The sequence below is a fragment of the Actinia tenebrosa genome, unplaced genomic scaffold (assembly GCF_029948245.1).
Source record: "Actinia tenebrosa isolate PJP-AT-01 unplaced genomic scaffold, QUT_ActTen_1.0 PGA_scaffold6__47_contigs__length_16458017, whole genome shotgun sequence".
Classification (NCBI taxonomy): Eukaryota; Metazoa; Cnidaria; class Anthozoa; order Actiniaria; family Actiniidae; genus Actinia; species Actinia tenebrosa.
The window spans coordinates 15,172,518-15,188,405 of NW_028292583.1; the positions used below are offsets into that span (position 1 = coordinate 15,172,518).

Consider the following 15,888-nt stretch of genomic DNA (forward strand, 5'->3'; position numbering starts at 1 on the left):
TGAGCTGTCTAGAAATCCCACCAATTGAGCCTAAATATGTCAAATATATGTTTTATTTTTGTAGCATCACCGGTCATGCATAGAAGATAAGCTTTCCAAGGCGATGCGATCTCTTTCATTATCTCTGCATGGTAGCAGCCTGGGCGACGGACTTCTAAAATCAATATCCCATTGTTTAAATTTGGGTTAGCGAGCTCCGAGGTTTCTTTCAATGGACTGAGGAAGATTATAGTCGACTGGCGCGAGATGTACAAATCAAACATGTTTCGAAGAGTCAACAGAATCATTTCATTATGAGCAAGTGGCAAGACACTATATACAAGGTTATCTGTTGCTGTAGAAATCCCGATAGAATTTCGTACTATAATCTTTTTTCTGCCAACAATGATAAACCTTATAATAATTTTTCCACGATAAAGCAACAATGAATACTTGGAATCATATGTTTAAAATTTTTGACTACAGAAAGAAAGTATGGAATAAATGGAGCTGTCAAAGTTGAGGCAAACTTACAAAGTCCTAATCGTTATCATATCATCAGTCAAAATGCACACACGCAAAGCCGGCAACCACTGCTGCAGTGGGCAATCAAACCTAAGGACCCATAAGAACTAAAATTCGATAGGTGATGTAAGTCTTTGAGGAGCTTGCTTTGCAAGCTATGCGTAGTGAAAAAGATGAATGCTAGTTATTAGAACTTAGAGCAGTAAACTGGGCTGAGGATTAGGAACGCGATTTCCGAATACTAATTTGGCGTAACTCGATATATATAATACGTATAGGTTTAGATAGATTTAGGTAATGCAAGCGTATGCACGCGCGACTTAACTCAAATCATTTAATAGACGAGGCTTTTAAGATCAAACATATCTATACCAGGAAAACTACAGCAAAATGTCAGCGAATTCACTAGTGCAAAGGAATTGAGATAGAAAGTTTTACTTTTCGTTATTGCACAGTTATTGCACGTTATTGCACTAAAAAATGGTGATTTTAAGTCGTAACAAGTTTGAATTGCTAGAGGCGCAGCCATTTGACAAGTCAGGCCTATGGCGATTTACAACGATATCATTAAACTGCAACCTGCTTTCAATCTGATATCAACAAGAATTGAAAGACCTCAGGATCTGCCCCTCAAACAGTATCCGGTTCTGACGTCAGGTCACGTGACGAGCTTCTCTTGGAACTGCAGCGTTACCTCGTAGCTAAGTTACTCTATTTTTTCCTCTTCTTTAGAAGTGCTTCTTTTAGTGCCATCTGAAACGAGAGTGAAAAAAATGCGGTAATGACGTGGAATTGAACCGGAACAAATTCGCTGCTTTGGTACGAGCTCCTCTTGACCCTGAGAAAACTTCCCTGACAGACGGTCAACTGTATTACGTTACGAATCGCACTACCACTTCATCAACGAGTCAGCAACTTCGAGTACTTAATACATTCATATGAGGTTTACCAATGAAAATAAGCACATATCTTGCTGCGCAGATGTGTGTGAAGTGCCACAAAGTTCCAAGATTTGAACAACCAATTTTAAAACAGAAGATATAACTAGCTAAAAACTAGTGTGAGCTGCGTCGGTGTTTCTAATGAAACAGTAATGATGAAAAGGTAAATTATACACCGTGAAAAGATGAAAAAACTTACTGACGTTTCGGACGCTAGTCCTTCGTCGGAGTGATTTTAAAGCAGTATTACTTTTAATCATTTTGATATTTTTTTAATGAAAAAATATCCAAACAAATTTTTTTATCTTCATCTTCATCATACAGCATCTGTATAGAATTTTTTCAATTGGAAATACTATTGATTCTTTTCATTGACGAGCAGTGTTTAATGGTAATTAAGCTGATTGTTGGATGCAAGTTGCATGCCCCACCCCTCCCCCACAAAAAGTGAAACGACGACTCAATTTTATCATGTAAAATACGAAAGGAAAATGAATTCAAAGCCTTGAGATGACCATCCAATCGTTTCTACGCAACGATAATATTATTTTCCCAACAAAAACACCACCAGACGTCATTTAAGTACGAAAGCTTCATCCTCGCTTTGTAACTGTGACGGCACTGACGTCAGAGAAGTGACAATAAACGAACAAAAAGCTCGGCGGAATACTTTTCGTAATCGAACAGGTGAAGATACATACATCGTCTACTTCAATATCATTTGCTAGGATTTTTAATTCGTTTTGCGCGTTCTTCAGTTACGACAATTTTTTTTCGAAGGCTCAATCAATGCGACCCCTAGTTAAGAAACCAAAATCCGTAATAATACGATTTAAGGCTCATTTTTTTCAGAACAAATTTGCTTTTCGGGGTTTGCCTAATGATGTCCTGATATCTTATTGGTTTTGGAAGATGACGTTCATTGAGGTGTTTGTTGGCATGGAAACGTACTAATTGGTTATGTTTGAGAAGATGGTAAAGCGGGGGTTCTGTAGTAACTCTCAAAAGATTCGCATTCATAACTAATGATATCTACGTCAAAGGAAAAACACATCTGATTCTGAAGTACGTAGTTCAGTTTGACCCTTTTCTTAAGAACGGTTCTAATTGTTTCTTCAATCATCTACTTTATGCGGTTTTCTGTAATGGAAAATCTTGACAGTGATATACTAATGAAGGCATGAAATAATGTTGTAGAATATTTTCCTATTATTCTGTTTATAAGCCAGTAAAATGTGAAGAAATGTTAAACGTAAAAGTTTACCGTTTTCAAAGCGGAGCTTCTTCATCAGACGTGATTCTCGAATGACAAGTAAAATATAATAAAATAAACATTATGTTTAGCTTATTTTGGTTTTTTGAAATCTCAATAAGCGACTCTGGCTCTTCGCAACGAATATATATCCTATTTAATCAGGAAGTTGGATTCAGCTTATTTGAAGTTCTAAAAATATCCACGCGATATTTCACTAAAAGTAAACTTCGTAAAAATGAAAAACAAAAGCCTTATATTTCTAACTTCTCACAAGGTCGTAAATATAAATATATTCAGAGGGAGATGAGGATTTTTCGACTCAATTAGCTAGGTTTTGGGAAGAGGAATTCCGGAGAACTACTGGAAAAAATCCTCAAAGCCGATGAGAGACGTGCAAACTATGCTCACATGGTCAAACTATTAAATTTGAAAGCAGATAGAATTCACTTGCCTTGAATTCAACTTAAAAAAATATCTTTAATAAGGACTGAGGCATTGAGAAAAATAGCGAATTTTATGATGAAGCATTACTCATCGGAACAACAGTAAAAAGAAAAGTAAAGAAGCGGTGAATCATTCAGCATTAGTCATCAAGTTTGGATTAGATTTGGTGCATTTAATACGATAAGAACAGTAGCACCTGCGAAATGAGGTTTTTCCCTCAATGACGGGGGAAAGTTAAAGATGACGAAGCGCTATGAGAAACGTTTTGAATCTTCAGTTGGTCTTGATGTTGACCATGTTGTCATGACGATATTTGGATCTAGATTTTACGATACGTGCATACTTGAGCGCCACAACACCTCCACAAAAAAAGAAATTAAACTTGAGGATTAAATTTCTCGAATCTTTTCTTCAGAATTTCCGTCTCGCAGAGGACAACAGTGCCTCCCAAAGCGCATTACGACAGGAATGCTCCAAACCTCTTGGATATTTTTCCCAGCCCTCATTTTAGTAGACGTAACGAACCCTTCCCAGGGATTGACAAAGTCTCGCCCTTCCTTTCTAATGCAATGCTGAGACATGGCAGCAACTCGATACGAGTCGATCTCTTTCCTGTAACATGAACTTGATCAAGCTCTTGTTTCAAAACATCTTCACCGCGCCTTCTTCCTTAATTTCTAAATTTTAGAGCAAAGATGGGAAAAATATTCTTTACATTGTCAGAGTTTGTTGGTAAACTGATCAATTCTTATTCAAGCTGTATTTGCGAATTTTTTTTCGCATAAAAACTGGGAGTTAGGCGACAGCATCCTTTGTCTTTCGCCTCGTGGTCAGTTAATGAAATATGGTACGTAATTATGGTGCCTCGGGTTTCGGTGAAATACAAAAGGTATACGAGAAAAATAGGAAATGCGTTTTGAAAAATAAATAATCTCTTAGATTACGAACTGCACGTATTTGCATGTGTTGCCCTCTACAAACGAATAAAGCTGAATGAACGTCATCGTTCTTCTCACTCAAACGTCAACAAAACCTTCCTAAGAGATTCTTAACAACCATATTATCAAAACACAGTTGAATACGCCATTTATTCGGACCAATGGAATTGCTATTCGTTATTAAACACCAAAGGATTGTTTCCGGATCTGCTGTGATTTTTAAGTGAGGATTCGAGTGATAGGCCTTCGCTTTTGAATTTTCTACCCTTGGGTTAGCGTCGAATACACACACGACCAATAGGAAGTTGTTACAAGCTCTTTAGGGTGAAGACGTCATGACAAATGAAAGGTTTCTAACGAGATGATCATTAGAGCAATCGAGTTGGGGGTTGATACAAATGACGAAGATTTTATCCCACCTCAGGCTTTCGGCTTCAAGACAGAGAAAAAACGAGAAAAATGTTGCTTTAAGAGAGAAAAATGTTGTTTCAAAAATTAGGAAGGATACACACGAAACGTATCCTTGGTGATGGAATGAATAAATGAATGAATGGATAAACGAAAGAACGAACGAATGAACGAACGGACGGACGAATGGATGAGCGCAAGGAATGAATGTATGAACGAACGAATGAAAAAAAGAACGAATGAAATAAATTTTTAGTACAACTACTGGCTAAAAACATGTCTCTCTAGTGAAAGCCCCAAAATATCATTTCAAAACAAATGATATATTAATGCATTACGGAAAAATCCCGTCAACCAATTTATCATTACTAAAGAGCCGTATCGCTTGAGGAAATCCCACTGACGTGAATACGCTACAATGAACCCTTTGAAGTAAGCGATTGTTACATTAAACAAAGCACGTACGACGACGCTTGTCATTACTAGAAAGACTGTTTTGGGGATTCACGCCGAGCAGAAACCTTATATTCACCTCACAAAGAAAACATTTTTTACCCTAAGAAAATACAGTACGTGCAGGAAAAATAAACAAAACATTTAGGGGCCTAAGAATTTTGTTTGTCGCCACTCGCCACGTCCTATATCTAATTAATACTAAAAGTACGAAAATAAACACCATGAGTGGGCAACTTTAGCCTCATTTGAATATACATAGTCCCTCATAGCACGCTCGCACCGAGGGCCATGGATTTGCGCCCCACCACCAAAGAGTTAGCGAGTGCGACTTGGTGCGAAACTGTGCGCAAAACGAATACTCCCTAACCAGCTTGCGCACTGTGCGTTTTATGCCGATGAGTGAATCGCACTGACCTGTTTATCACGAAACGAACGCTTCACTTTGCCTCGAACATCACGATTATGACGCATCATCATGAAGTTCTGTTTTCTTCTTTTCTCCTGGGAAAGAAAGGAATAAAGAGATTTAGCGATGATGATCGATAATTTGGGCTTTTTCGAATTCCTTCCTTCCTTCCCTCCCCTTTTCCTGTTTCTCCCAACCTCCTACTTCCTTGTCATTCATTCACCATTCCTTTCTTCCCTTGCCGGTATCTGTTTCCTTTCCCATCCCATCCCTCCTTTTCCCTTCCATTCTCACCTTATTGGTTGTGCTGGCATGTTCGTTCATCTTCTTCTTCGTCTTGCTTCCAAATTTCGGTCTATCTTGTCGACCAGCCTGAAACCCCCAAAAAAACACTTTTTAAAAAAACTAGATTTCAAAAAATCTCATTTATTTTTTTCCCCAGTCACGCATCATAACGCGTTACAAGATAGCTTTGTTATACCGGAAATCCCTCCAATGATCCGTTCATGTCCACTCGCTATCAGCAGGAAACTGCAACACGTCTCAAACGATAACATTACAACATGATTAACCTGATTGAGGTCAGATAAACAGACGAACATGACTGTAATGTGTTAGAGTCATCAAGTTGTTATACTTCACTCCGATAAACTCTTCTGAAAGTTTTTCAAATACCGCGCACTTTGACTTCAGTCTGCAGTCACTCAACAAGATCAAGCCTTTTTTTGTTGATACCCGAAGAGCATCTCAACAGTTCCAAAAATAAAACAAAGGATTTTTTAAATTTTTTTTCAAAGTTCGGCAGATGCGGCTTTTCCAGATTTACTTTGCCCCGCTGTAAGAGCCGAGACATTTCGGGATAAATGATCAGCCAAACATCACGTGAAGGGGTTTTGGTTTCCGGAATTGAAGGTTAGACTTTAGATTACTAGGCTCCTACAAAGACCCTTGAAATCACTCCTTATTTTGGGTTAACTGAATCACTAGGAAACCAAAACCACAGAATAACATTCCCCTTCGGTTCGAGAAGTCTTAAAAGACGGTGGAAAATAGTGAATTTAATAAGTTCAACGCATGCGCCGTAATATATTTTGCAGTCAGTATTTAAGGAATTTTCAGTAGAGGATTACGTGATGGCTTGGACGTGACTCTTTAAGTCCTATTTATAAGCTCAAAAGAATAACGATCAAATGATTTCCTGTAAATGTTTTGAAAACGCATATGTTTGAAGCACCGCTTTCATCAGGGCTAGACGATAGATTGCACGAAGATGCAGGTCATTTGGTTCAAGTTTTGTATGTTTTAGCGTAGGACTTAGCAGTCTTTTATTTTCTTTCTTTTCTTTTTTCTCTCTTTAAGGTAGGGGGGGAGGAGGGGGGGCGGACGATGGCGAGTCCTTTCGGTATCAGGGTGTTGGTTCTTGTCCGTCGTGTTTTCCTTCTGACTTTTTTTTTGTTTTCTTTTTGCTTTCTTTCTTTTAATTAGTTCTCTTTCTTTCTTTCTTTCTTTCTTCCTTCCCTCCTTCCTTCCTTTCCTTTCTGTTTGACTGCCTATTTGTTTATTTGCCATCGCACACAATATCTTGTAACACCTCTATTATTATAACTGAACTTACGATAACAGTTTCCATTCTTGATGCTTTATCGTGTTTTCTCTTCTTGTAGATTTGTTCTATGTTTCCTAAAGAAACAAGTTCACTCCTGAAAGACATAATAAAGTCGCGTCGTAAATTAACTGCGCAAGCTTGCGCACTCGGTATGATCGGTGTGCTACTACACTAAACTGAGTATCAGGTCCCAGGGGAGGGGGGAGGGAGACTTTCATACAAAGTGCGCGCTTTAGCATGTGTTTTATCAATAGTACGTCTATGATCTAACAGCAACTTCGTCATTCACTAGGTTGCTTTAACTATGGATCAAAAATAGCGCAGAGAATTTCACACAGATGCATAAACTGCGAACTGGACATATACAACGAGCTATGGAGTTTTTATATGCAAATTGCTGGTTTTCAATCATTCCCAAGACGATGAAATAACAAAAGGCACGGCGGCCATGTTGGATGATATAACAAAAGAATTCATTGACAATTCTTTTGTTAAATTCATCCAACATGGCAGCTGTGAAAACCATAAATTGCGCTAAACAAGAGAGGTCCAGCGCATTGCATATGATAACCTCAGTCATGGCATAATTTGTATGTATACAAAAATACCTTTCCCCGAGTTGTGTAGGAGTTTCTGCTGTCGAAGCTCGTTTTCTCTTCTTCCCTACTTTTGGTTGCAGTTCTTTCGACATCTGTTTTAGTTGTATCTTTTGGAAGTCTTCATCTGTTAGAATCTATCAATAGATATATCAATAACAATTTTTACAAGGGGTTCTAGAAAGAATACTTGCCAAAAGCAATTTCTACTTGTTCAGATCAATTTTGTACGTGGCGTGTAAAATCGAAACAATTGCATTTCTAAACTTTTAATGTTACTTCAAGAATCATGTACGGGGATAATGCAATGAAAATGTATAAAGCATTGGCTTACTTACTCTTATTTGACTTATCTTTGCTGCTTTGGAATGGATGTCCTCCTCTCCACCTTTCTTTTCATCATTGTCTTCGCCCTCTTCATCACCATCACCACCATCATCACTACCACTATCATCATCATTCTCCTTTAACCAAAGACATTGAAGATTATAAACTTAGACATTTCTTTAAGAAAATTTTGACATTCACTCAGTAGTCATTCAGTAGTTAGTTGACTCATGAGTAGAGGTTACTAGTTGGGACTCAACAGTGTGTCAAATTCAACAAGTTAATAAGAATACTAGTGGTTATTAGTTGGGACTGTGTGGTTGTGTCGAATACAACAGGTCAATAGGAAGAAAAATTCCTTCATTGAAGTTTATTTGTATATTATACAATTTAATTATATCTAACTCATCGCATTACCTCCTCCTCTTCTTCTTCTTCCTCTTCTTCTTCCTCTTCTTCTTCTTCTTCGTCAGAGGAATGCTGTACATCAATCCATTCACCATCGCTGTCATCTTCTTCACTTTCCCATTCTGTTAGGGGAAAAATGAATGAATAAATTTAAGGGAGGGAGGGATGAAGGGATGGAGGGATGGAGGGAAGGATGGAAAGAAGGAAGGAAGGAAGGAAGGAAGGAAGAAAGGAAGGAAGGAAGGAAGGAAGGAAGGAAGGAAGGATGGAAGGAAGGAAGGAAGGAAGAAAGAATGGATGGACGGATGAACAAAGAAATTCAGAAAAAATTACCCAGCAAATCGTAAAGTGGGATTGAAAGGAAGAGGGATGATATACAAAATGAATGTTTTACCATTGTCTTGGTTGTCATCATTGGTGTTATTATTTGGTTCTTCATCAAGAATCTGGAATACAACATGTCATAGCATTTTTAAGACAATAATTATTGAACCCTTAAACAACAACAAGCTGGTCTGAGTCAGGGCATGGCTGACTTAATGCAGATTAAATGTATCATTTTTATCCCTACCTCTGCTCCTGGGATATAATCCTTGCTATCCACTGCACCATACTGTAAGGTCTTTACCTCTGTCGTACTCTCTGTGGGTTTTCCCTGTATATGTATCAATAGCATAGGTAATCATTTGCATATAAGCTAAATATGAAATAATTGAAAAATAATGTGCACATTGGTTGGTTAATCTGTTTATATAATTCCTTATGAGACATGCACACAAAATTGTAGACTTTCGCAAAGGCTGCTGGCTCGCTGCACAAAATTACTCTCGCTTTGCTTGAATAACCGCCAACTGGTTGGCTCAGTTGGTTGAGCATCGGACTTTCGTGCGGGAGGTCGTGGTTCAAGTCCCGGCCGGACCAACACTCAGGGTCTTAAAATAACTGAGGATGAAGTGCTGCCTTTGTAATTACATCTGCAAATGGTTAGACTTTCAAGTGGCTCGGATGACCACTTTAAATGGCAGTCCCGTCTCTCCACACTCATCATTACTAACCAACATAGGAGGGACGTAAAGGAACCACTGACGACGTAAAGAAACCCTGGCAGTGACCACCCTCAGTGCCTACACTTCATACTAACCATCTCTCATGCTTGTAAATTGCATAAAAGCAATCTGTCATTCACTTCTCAATGTAAAGCGCCTTTGATTATATTCATATAGAAAAGGCACTATATAAATTCATAAATCATTATCATTAATCATTAATAAAAAACTTGCAGGAGATGAGAGAGGTTGAATTTGAGCACAAGCACTCCTAAGAAAGACAAAGGACAAACCCAGGTCACTTTTTTGCTAGGTCCCATTTTTCTCGTGGGTATGTAGTTGAAACAGGAACAAAAAAACCTAGATTCTTCCTCAAACCCACAAGAACGCCTGGGCCGGGTTGTTCAAAGCTGGATTAGCGCTAATCCAGGATTAACTCTATAGGTCTTATTAAGAGTTAACCCAGGATTAGCACTAATCGGGCTTTGAACAACTGGGCCCTGCTCTGCAGGCTAACCCTGGGCAGCCATGTTGGTTTTATTAAGAAAGGAAGCTAATGAAAAATATTCTCGTTTAAAAATACCTACCAACATGGCAGAGATGAACAGACATGAAAATGAAGAATTACTTGATAATTATTAATGATTATTATTATTATTATTTATTACTAACCCTGTCTTTCTTGTGCAATAGGTCTGGATTAAGGGTTCTGAATAACTGGATGATTGATTTAGATGCCATCATTACACCTGCAAATATATGATAAATAATCACTTTGCTATTGATGATGCTTTCAACAATAATCCAACGACAACAACGATAATGTCATACCTTTGTCTTTTGATTTCTTGTACTGTGCCAAGTCTTGTAGAAGGGTGTCTGTCATGGCCAATGGACATCTTGTACAAACCTCACGAATAGCATTCAACCTAGAAGTATTAAATACAAGGACTATTTAGCACCCTTAAGGATGAGGAGGGCTTAGATTTGAAAATTTAGAATACTGATACCAGCATGTGTGCGTAAGCCTAAAAGTGAGGGAAGTGCTGAAATTTAGAGGATATAACCCAAAGGCCTCTTCCTCTCCACAGTCCCTTGAAATATACAGAATTCCAGAATCCCGTAAAATGAAATAATATCATATGAATTTTCATTTAGAGGTTTGACAACAGTACATACCCTACAGCCATAACTTCGCTGGAATTTCTTTCTGACACAAAATTATTTGCAATTGTTTTGACCCCAGATTCAACAACCTTAAAAATAACATTGTATATATATTCTTTTAGTTTGTTTGTTACAAAACACTAAGGCTGCATTCATAATGTATGGCAGGGGGGGAGGTCAGGTGAAAATGAGGGGGGTCGGAAAAATTTTCACCAGTAAAATGGGATGGTTTGAAAAACATTTTCAGAGAATTGGGGGGATGCAAAATTTTTAGAAGAAGCTACGAGAGATTGCCCGGGGAGATTATTTTTGGGGGGACTTCAAGGGGGGGGGGGGAGTCTTCTAAGGATTTTTTTGTCATTTAAAGATTTCATCTGCCCCCTCCCCCCCATCTGCCATACATTATGAACGCAGCTTAAAAAGGCATAAAAAGAATGGCTGATTCACCTCAGGAGGAACAAGTTCGTGGCAGGCTTGTGAGAAGAACAGCAGCAGTTTTGTAACCTCTGGAAAAAAACAATATTATTTTATTATGTAACTAAAGGTGTTTTTTTGCTTGGATTAACAGATCAAAAACAGTTTTCCGTGTTTGATACTCTGATCAAAACATGCGGGATGTTGGGAGAACACGAGAGGAGCGTAGGAAACCACGACACGTAGTGGAGTGGTTTCCAGCTTCTCAAGTGTTCTCCTAACATCCCAAGTGTTTTGATCAGAGTATCAAACACAGAAAACTGTTTTTGATTTGTTTTATAAAATAACAAATGCGCCAAAAGATCGAAAAAAAGCAAAGTCTAAGTAAATTCTCCCTACGTGCCGTCTTATTCAAACTGACCAATGAGCGCGCGCGATAGATTAAAAATGACGATAGCGTGTTTTGATACTCTGATCAAACATGGCTTTCGACCAATCATAGCGCGCGTAGTATCCCAATTATTTTATAATTATTATTAAAGATGTGAATTTCGTTTCTTCAACCTAATTTTTCTTGGAAAAGAATTCTGAGATGCAGGCTGGATACAATCCCGTGACATTCTGCGAGCATCTGACTAGCAAACAGAAGATGGAGCTTGGATTTTTTCCCCCCAGCTCGAAGAAACATAATTCACATAATTAATAATCATATTTTTGTTTTAATAAAAATTGTCTGTACATGGCTAAAAAAAAGTAGTTCTTAAAATATTATTTACCTCTTTGGTGAGGCTGCAAGTAACGCTGTAAAAATGGATAAAAATTGAACAGGAACAGCTAAAAAGAAAATTACAATAAGATGAGAACCAAGTCTTGTCTTTCCAACCTGTACGTCCATCTAAATTTTTTCTTTGACTTTACATTTTTTACAACTAACTGATCATGAAATCATTCTACAGTTCAAACTTCTGTCTAATTTTTTAACAGAATTATTTACAAATTACCTGATGTATTCCTATTAACCGAGAGATAAGATTCATCATCATCAACCGTACTTCAAACCTACAAGTTGCAGCTTCTAATTGTTTGAATAACCTTTCTGCAAAACCTGCAAAATATAATGTGATTTGTCAATATTGAAACGTACTAGGCAGTAAAACTTCATCACTAAAAAACTTGAAGAAATGAAGAAATATTTCACCATTCAACTATTCACTTCATGTATAAAGAATTCAATGCAAGTGTTGTATCAGGGGTTGGGTGCACTTTATAATAATTAATAATTAACAAATAGAGTGTTTTCACACACATGAGAAGGCAGCCACAAACAAAAGAAACTTCTGCACAGTATTTGCATAAAAATATAGTTCAATTCCCGGAGGATAGAAAATGTATTGTTTTGGTACCCCATAATGGCCGCTGTGACGTCATGTGAAGATGCTCTATTATTAGGTTATTTACTTAACTAATAGTAATGCTACTAAACATACCTTGAGGATCATTGATGAGATGCAAGGCTGAGAAGTTTACAGTTGTCACTTTATGCTTCTTCTTGTGTTTCTAAAGTAAAAAAATTATCATGTAACACAATGATACACTTAATAATAGCCATTTTACAACACAAAACTGGAGCTTCATTAAAAGTTGTGACTGACGATAGGATACTAGGCTGTCACTTTCTGGTTTGTCTGTCATCAGGGGTGGTTTGAAGGTGTAAACAAATCTCTTCTTTCCCTACCTCTTTTCAACGTTACTCCAAATACAAAGCCCCTTTCCAAAGCCCCAGTGATGGGCCTGATTTGCTTACCCTCAGAACTGAAAGAGCCTTTTCTAGTTTCTTTTTTTTCTTGGAGTTTTTCTTGTTTACACCAGAAGAGAGGAGTAGTTGTTTAGCAGTGGGTCTTTCAGGCTGTGGAAAAAAATATATTGTATTTTGGCAAATTATAGAAAACAATAGCAGGCCTCATAATGTAAGCTTTTTGGTCATATTAGCCAGTTTATGTACACTGTACCCATATACCCAAGGAATTTAGGATTTTGTTAGGAGAAACTTCAATAATTTCCACTGCAAAATGAGGACTTACTTCACTGTCGCTATCACTGTCATCTTTAGGATCATTTTCATCACTTCCCAAGAAGAATTTAAGAGCGGCAACAAGAATCTGTTGAAGAAATTTACCATATATACATGTCTTAAAATTTTCTTTTATATGTTTAGTATAATCCGGTGCAAGTTACAGGCTGTATTCAGAATTTGTGTATGTCAAGTAGTTACTGAGATTTGAGGAAATGCTGATCATACATGTACTTACATGAAGGTCACAGAAATGCATTTCTTTACATAGCAACAGAACATGATAATATTGTGTTGTCAAGTCAAAGATTAACTAGATTATTTCATGGCAACAGGATCTGGTTACCTTTCTACGTAAGAATTTTTACTCAAGTAACGGATCTGAAAACAAGAGACTAGAACTCTTACCTTAGCAACAGGAGAAAAGCAAGCAGTAGTGATTACGTTAACTGTCTTGGAATCATTCCAGATATTCTTTCTGTACAGTTCTATTATTACATCTAAGGACTTCTTGGCAGCCACGGCATTGCTGTCCTTCAGCATGGTATACATGAAATTCTGTAATGTCTGTGAAAAACGAGTTATGTTAGGATGGGTTGGTGGAAACGTTTTTGAAAAATTACAAATTATGATGATGACAGCAATGATGATGGTGATGATGACGATACTGTATAACAGTGGCAGTTCTTGTCACTGTTGTTGATGATGATGATGACTATAATGATTGTGGTAGTGGTTGTAGATGTGATGAAAGTGGATCACAAATATACAGTATATTCTATTCAATTTGGCTGGATAATCGTAATTTAAACAGTTATTAATTACCAAGTTCACTTTATTGTTCTTGTGTTTTGCATTGATGTTTTTGATATCTGTTACAATATGGTTATACAGGACTTGTCTTAATAGCTTATCTGTGCATCTGAATAACTTGAAAAACAGCTCTAAAAGACTAAAAATAATAGGGGAAAATAATAAATTAAGAAGATATATACCACGACAATTAAAAATCAAATCTGGACATCTTACAGCTAACGTAACACTTTTTATAATAAACTCAAATATTACCAATATCTACAATACCTTGTTGGTGATAAGAGATCTTTGTTTCTTAATAGTATAAGTGCCTTGCATAAAGTCTGGAATGAAAGGAGTAAATCAATCAATCAAAATGAACACTTCATATATACTATATTTTAACACCTTGAATACAAATTTTTGAACTGTTAAACAACCTCTGGGCTGATAAAAGTCAGGGCACCACTAACTCACTGATCAAATCCTGAAACAAACTCTGGGCTGATCAAAGTTATGGCACGGTTATTATACTGTATCCAATTGGAATTTAGAGTTAGGTTTTGCGAAAGGAGGAACCTAGACAAAAACCACTGAATGAAGGGATAGACCAGTTAACGAACTCTGATCTACTCACACGAGAACATCTGAAAGAAGATGTTTAGAAGCATATCCACGTAACTAATAATTATTAATGTTTCTTACCATCCGTAATTCTGCATCCATAACACTATGATGTTTGTGTAATATGTCCTTTAAATCCTGAGGTAGTTGACCAAGTTCTTCAGGATAACAATGAGCAACCTAACAGAAGATCACAACACAAGAAATCACTGCATATTCATCACCATATCATCTACTCTTAAATCATACTTCATATAGCAATATTTTTACAAAGACATCTGAAATACTGAATATGTTATACACATTACTTACTTGGCATAAGAACATTACCAGCTCTTGGATTGTTTTATTTGAACTTGAAGGATTTAAATGGAAAATCTGTAAATTGGACTGATAATGGCGGTGCTGCTGTAGGAACTATTTCGCCCAAAAAATTAAAATAACCTTCGATGAGTATTAAGCTCTTAATATAATGACTGTCTGTGAGAAAACATTATTTTGACTTGACAGAATTTAATATGTAAGACTTTTCGTGACTTTTTCCATTGTATTGACCTCTCTTTCTATTAGCTCATAGAATCATCGACCAATAAAGTTAGTTAGAGTTGAGGATTACAGCAAAAACAAGAGAGTACAAGGAATAATGGTTCAAAGTAGACCATTTTGCAAATCACTAACCTCTTCTTTGTACGACTCAGGATCTCTTTTTATCAAGTTTTGCAGCTGAGGTAAGTTATCAGGGATCTTGCTACTTTTCCTCTCTTTCATACTTGCTGTCTAATATGCAGAAAACTATTTAAGATATCTTTTTAAAACGGAGTTTTTGTGGTCGAAGAGAAATAAAATTTGAAGCAAAATATCATGTGTTCCTGGATTCACGTGTAACTAACAGAGAATCAGCTGGTTTTAGATGGCGCAGGCTCATAAAGAATGGGTTACCTGTGGTGCGCATTGATCGATCCTTTCAGGTTTGCATGACCAGCCACATTTCTGATTTTTCATGTCGGCAATTTTTTAGTCCTTCTCCTAATAGAATCGCGTATATTTTCTAATTTAATTTTGGACTAGTTTGTAATGATTTATGTTTTAGCTGAATTTGCGTTACCATAGTAAAAATAATTTTAAAAATCATCGCATCAGATCCCGGAACGGATAGGTGTCAAGATAATTCGACTTACATTTTTATTCCAAGTTTGCGCATGCGGCTACTTTTTCAAAACACATCCCACATGTTAAGGAGTGACCATACGGAGATACTCATCAGCGACACAATCTACATTTCAGGTATGCTGGTCATAGCAAGGGGTTCATCAGTTATGGTCTAGGGGCCGACTAACCTCTCCCTTGGGCTTTTGCTGACCTTCCCGATCAGTCTGTAATTCCTCCCGGGATAGCGGTGTCGGGGTCGAAATCTCCGGCGTAGCTGTAAGTTCATACGACGGTTCAGCACTCGATGTCTGGAAGCATGGTCCTGGCTAATAA

General features: G+C 37.2%; 1 protein-coding gene across 1 annotated transcript; it reads right to left on the reverse strand.

Annotated features, from left to right (window-relative positions):
- Positions 1 to 923: 923 nt before the first annotated feature.
- Positions 924 to 15,365, reverse strand: LOC116308800 (protein SDA1 homolog). The gene is made up of 24 exons (XM_031719291.2): positions 15,085 to 15,365; positions 14,719 to 14,823; positions 14,488 to 14,586; positions 14,071 to 14,126; positions 13,813 to 13,939; positions 13,396 to 13,554; positions 12,998 to 13,075; positions 12,721 to 12,822; positions 12,404 to 12,473; positions 11,918 to 12,021; positions 11,693 to 11,750; positions 10,950 to 11,008; positions 10,515 to 10,591; positions 10,167 to 10,264; positions 10,008 to 10,084; positions 8,861 to 8,944; positions 8,684 to 8,735; positions 8,299 to 8,411; positions 7,893 to 8,018; positions 7,567 to 7,691; positions 6,968 to 7,052; positions 5,647 to 5,724; positions 5,361 to 5,447; positions 924 to 1,257 (listed from the first exon to the last, which is right to left on the reverse strand). The coding sequence occupies exons 1-24, from the start codon at positions 15,172 to 15,174 to the stop codon at positions 1,216 to 1,218; spliced, it is 2,151 nt and encodes a 716-aa protein (XP_031575151.2). The 5' UTR covers positions 15,175 to 15,365; the 3' UTR covers positions 924 to 1,215.
- Positions 15,366 to 15,888: the final 523 nt, after the last annotated feature.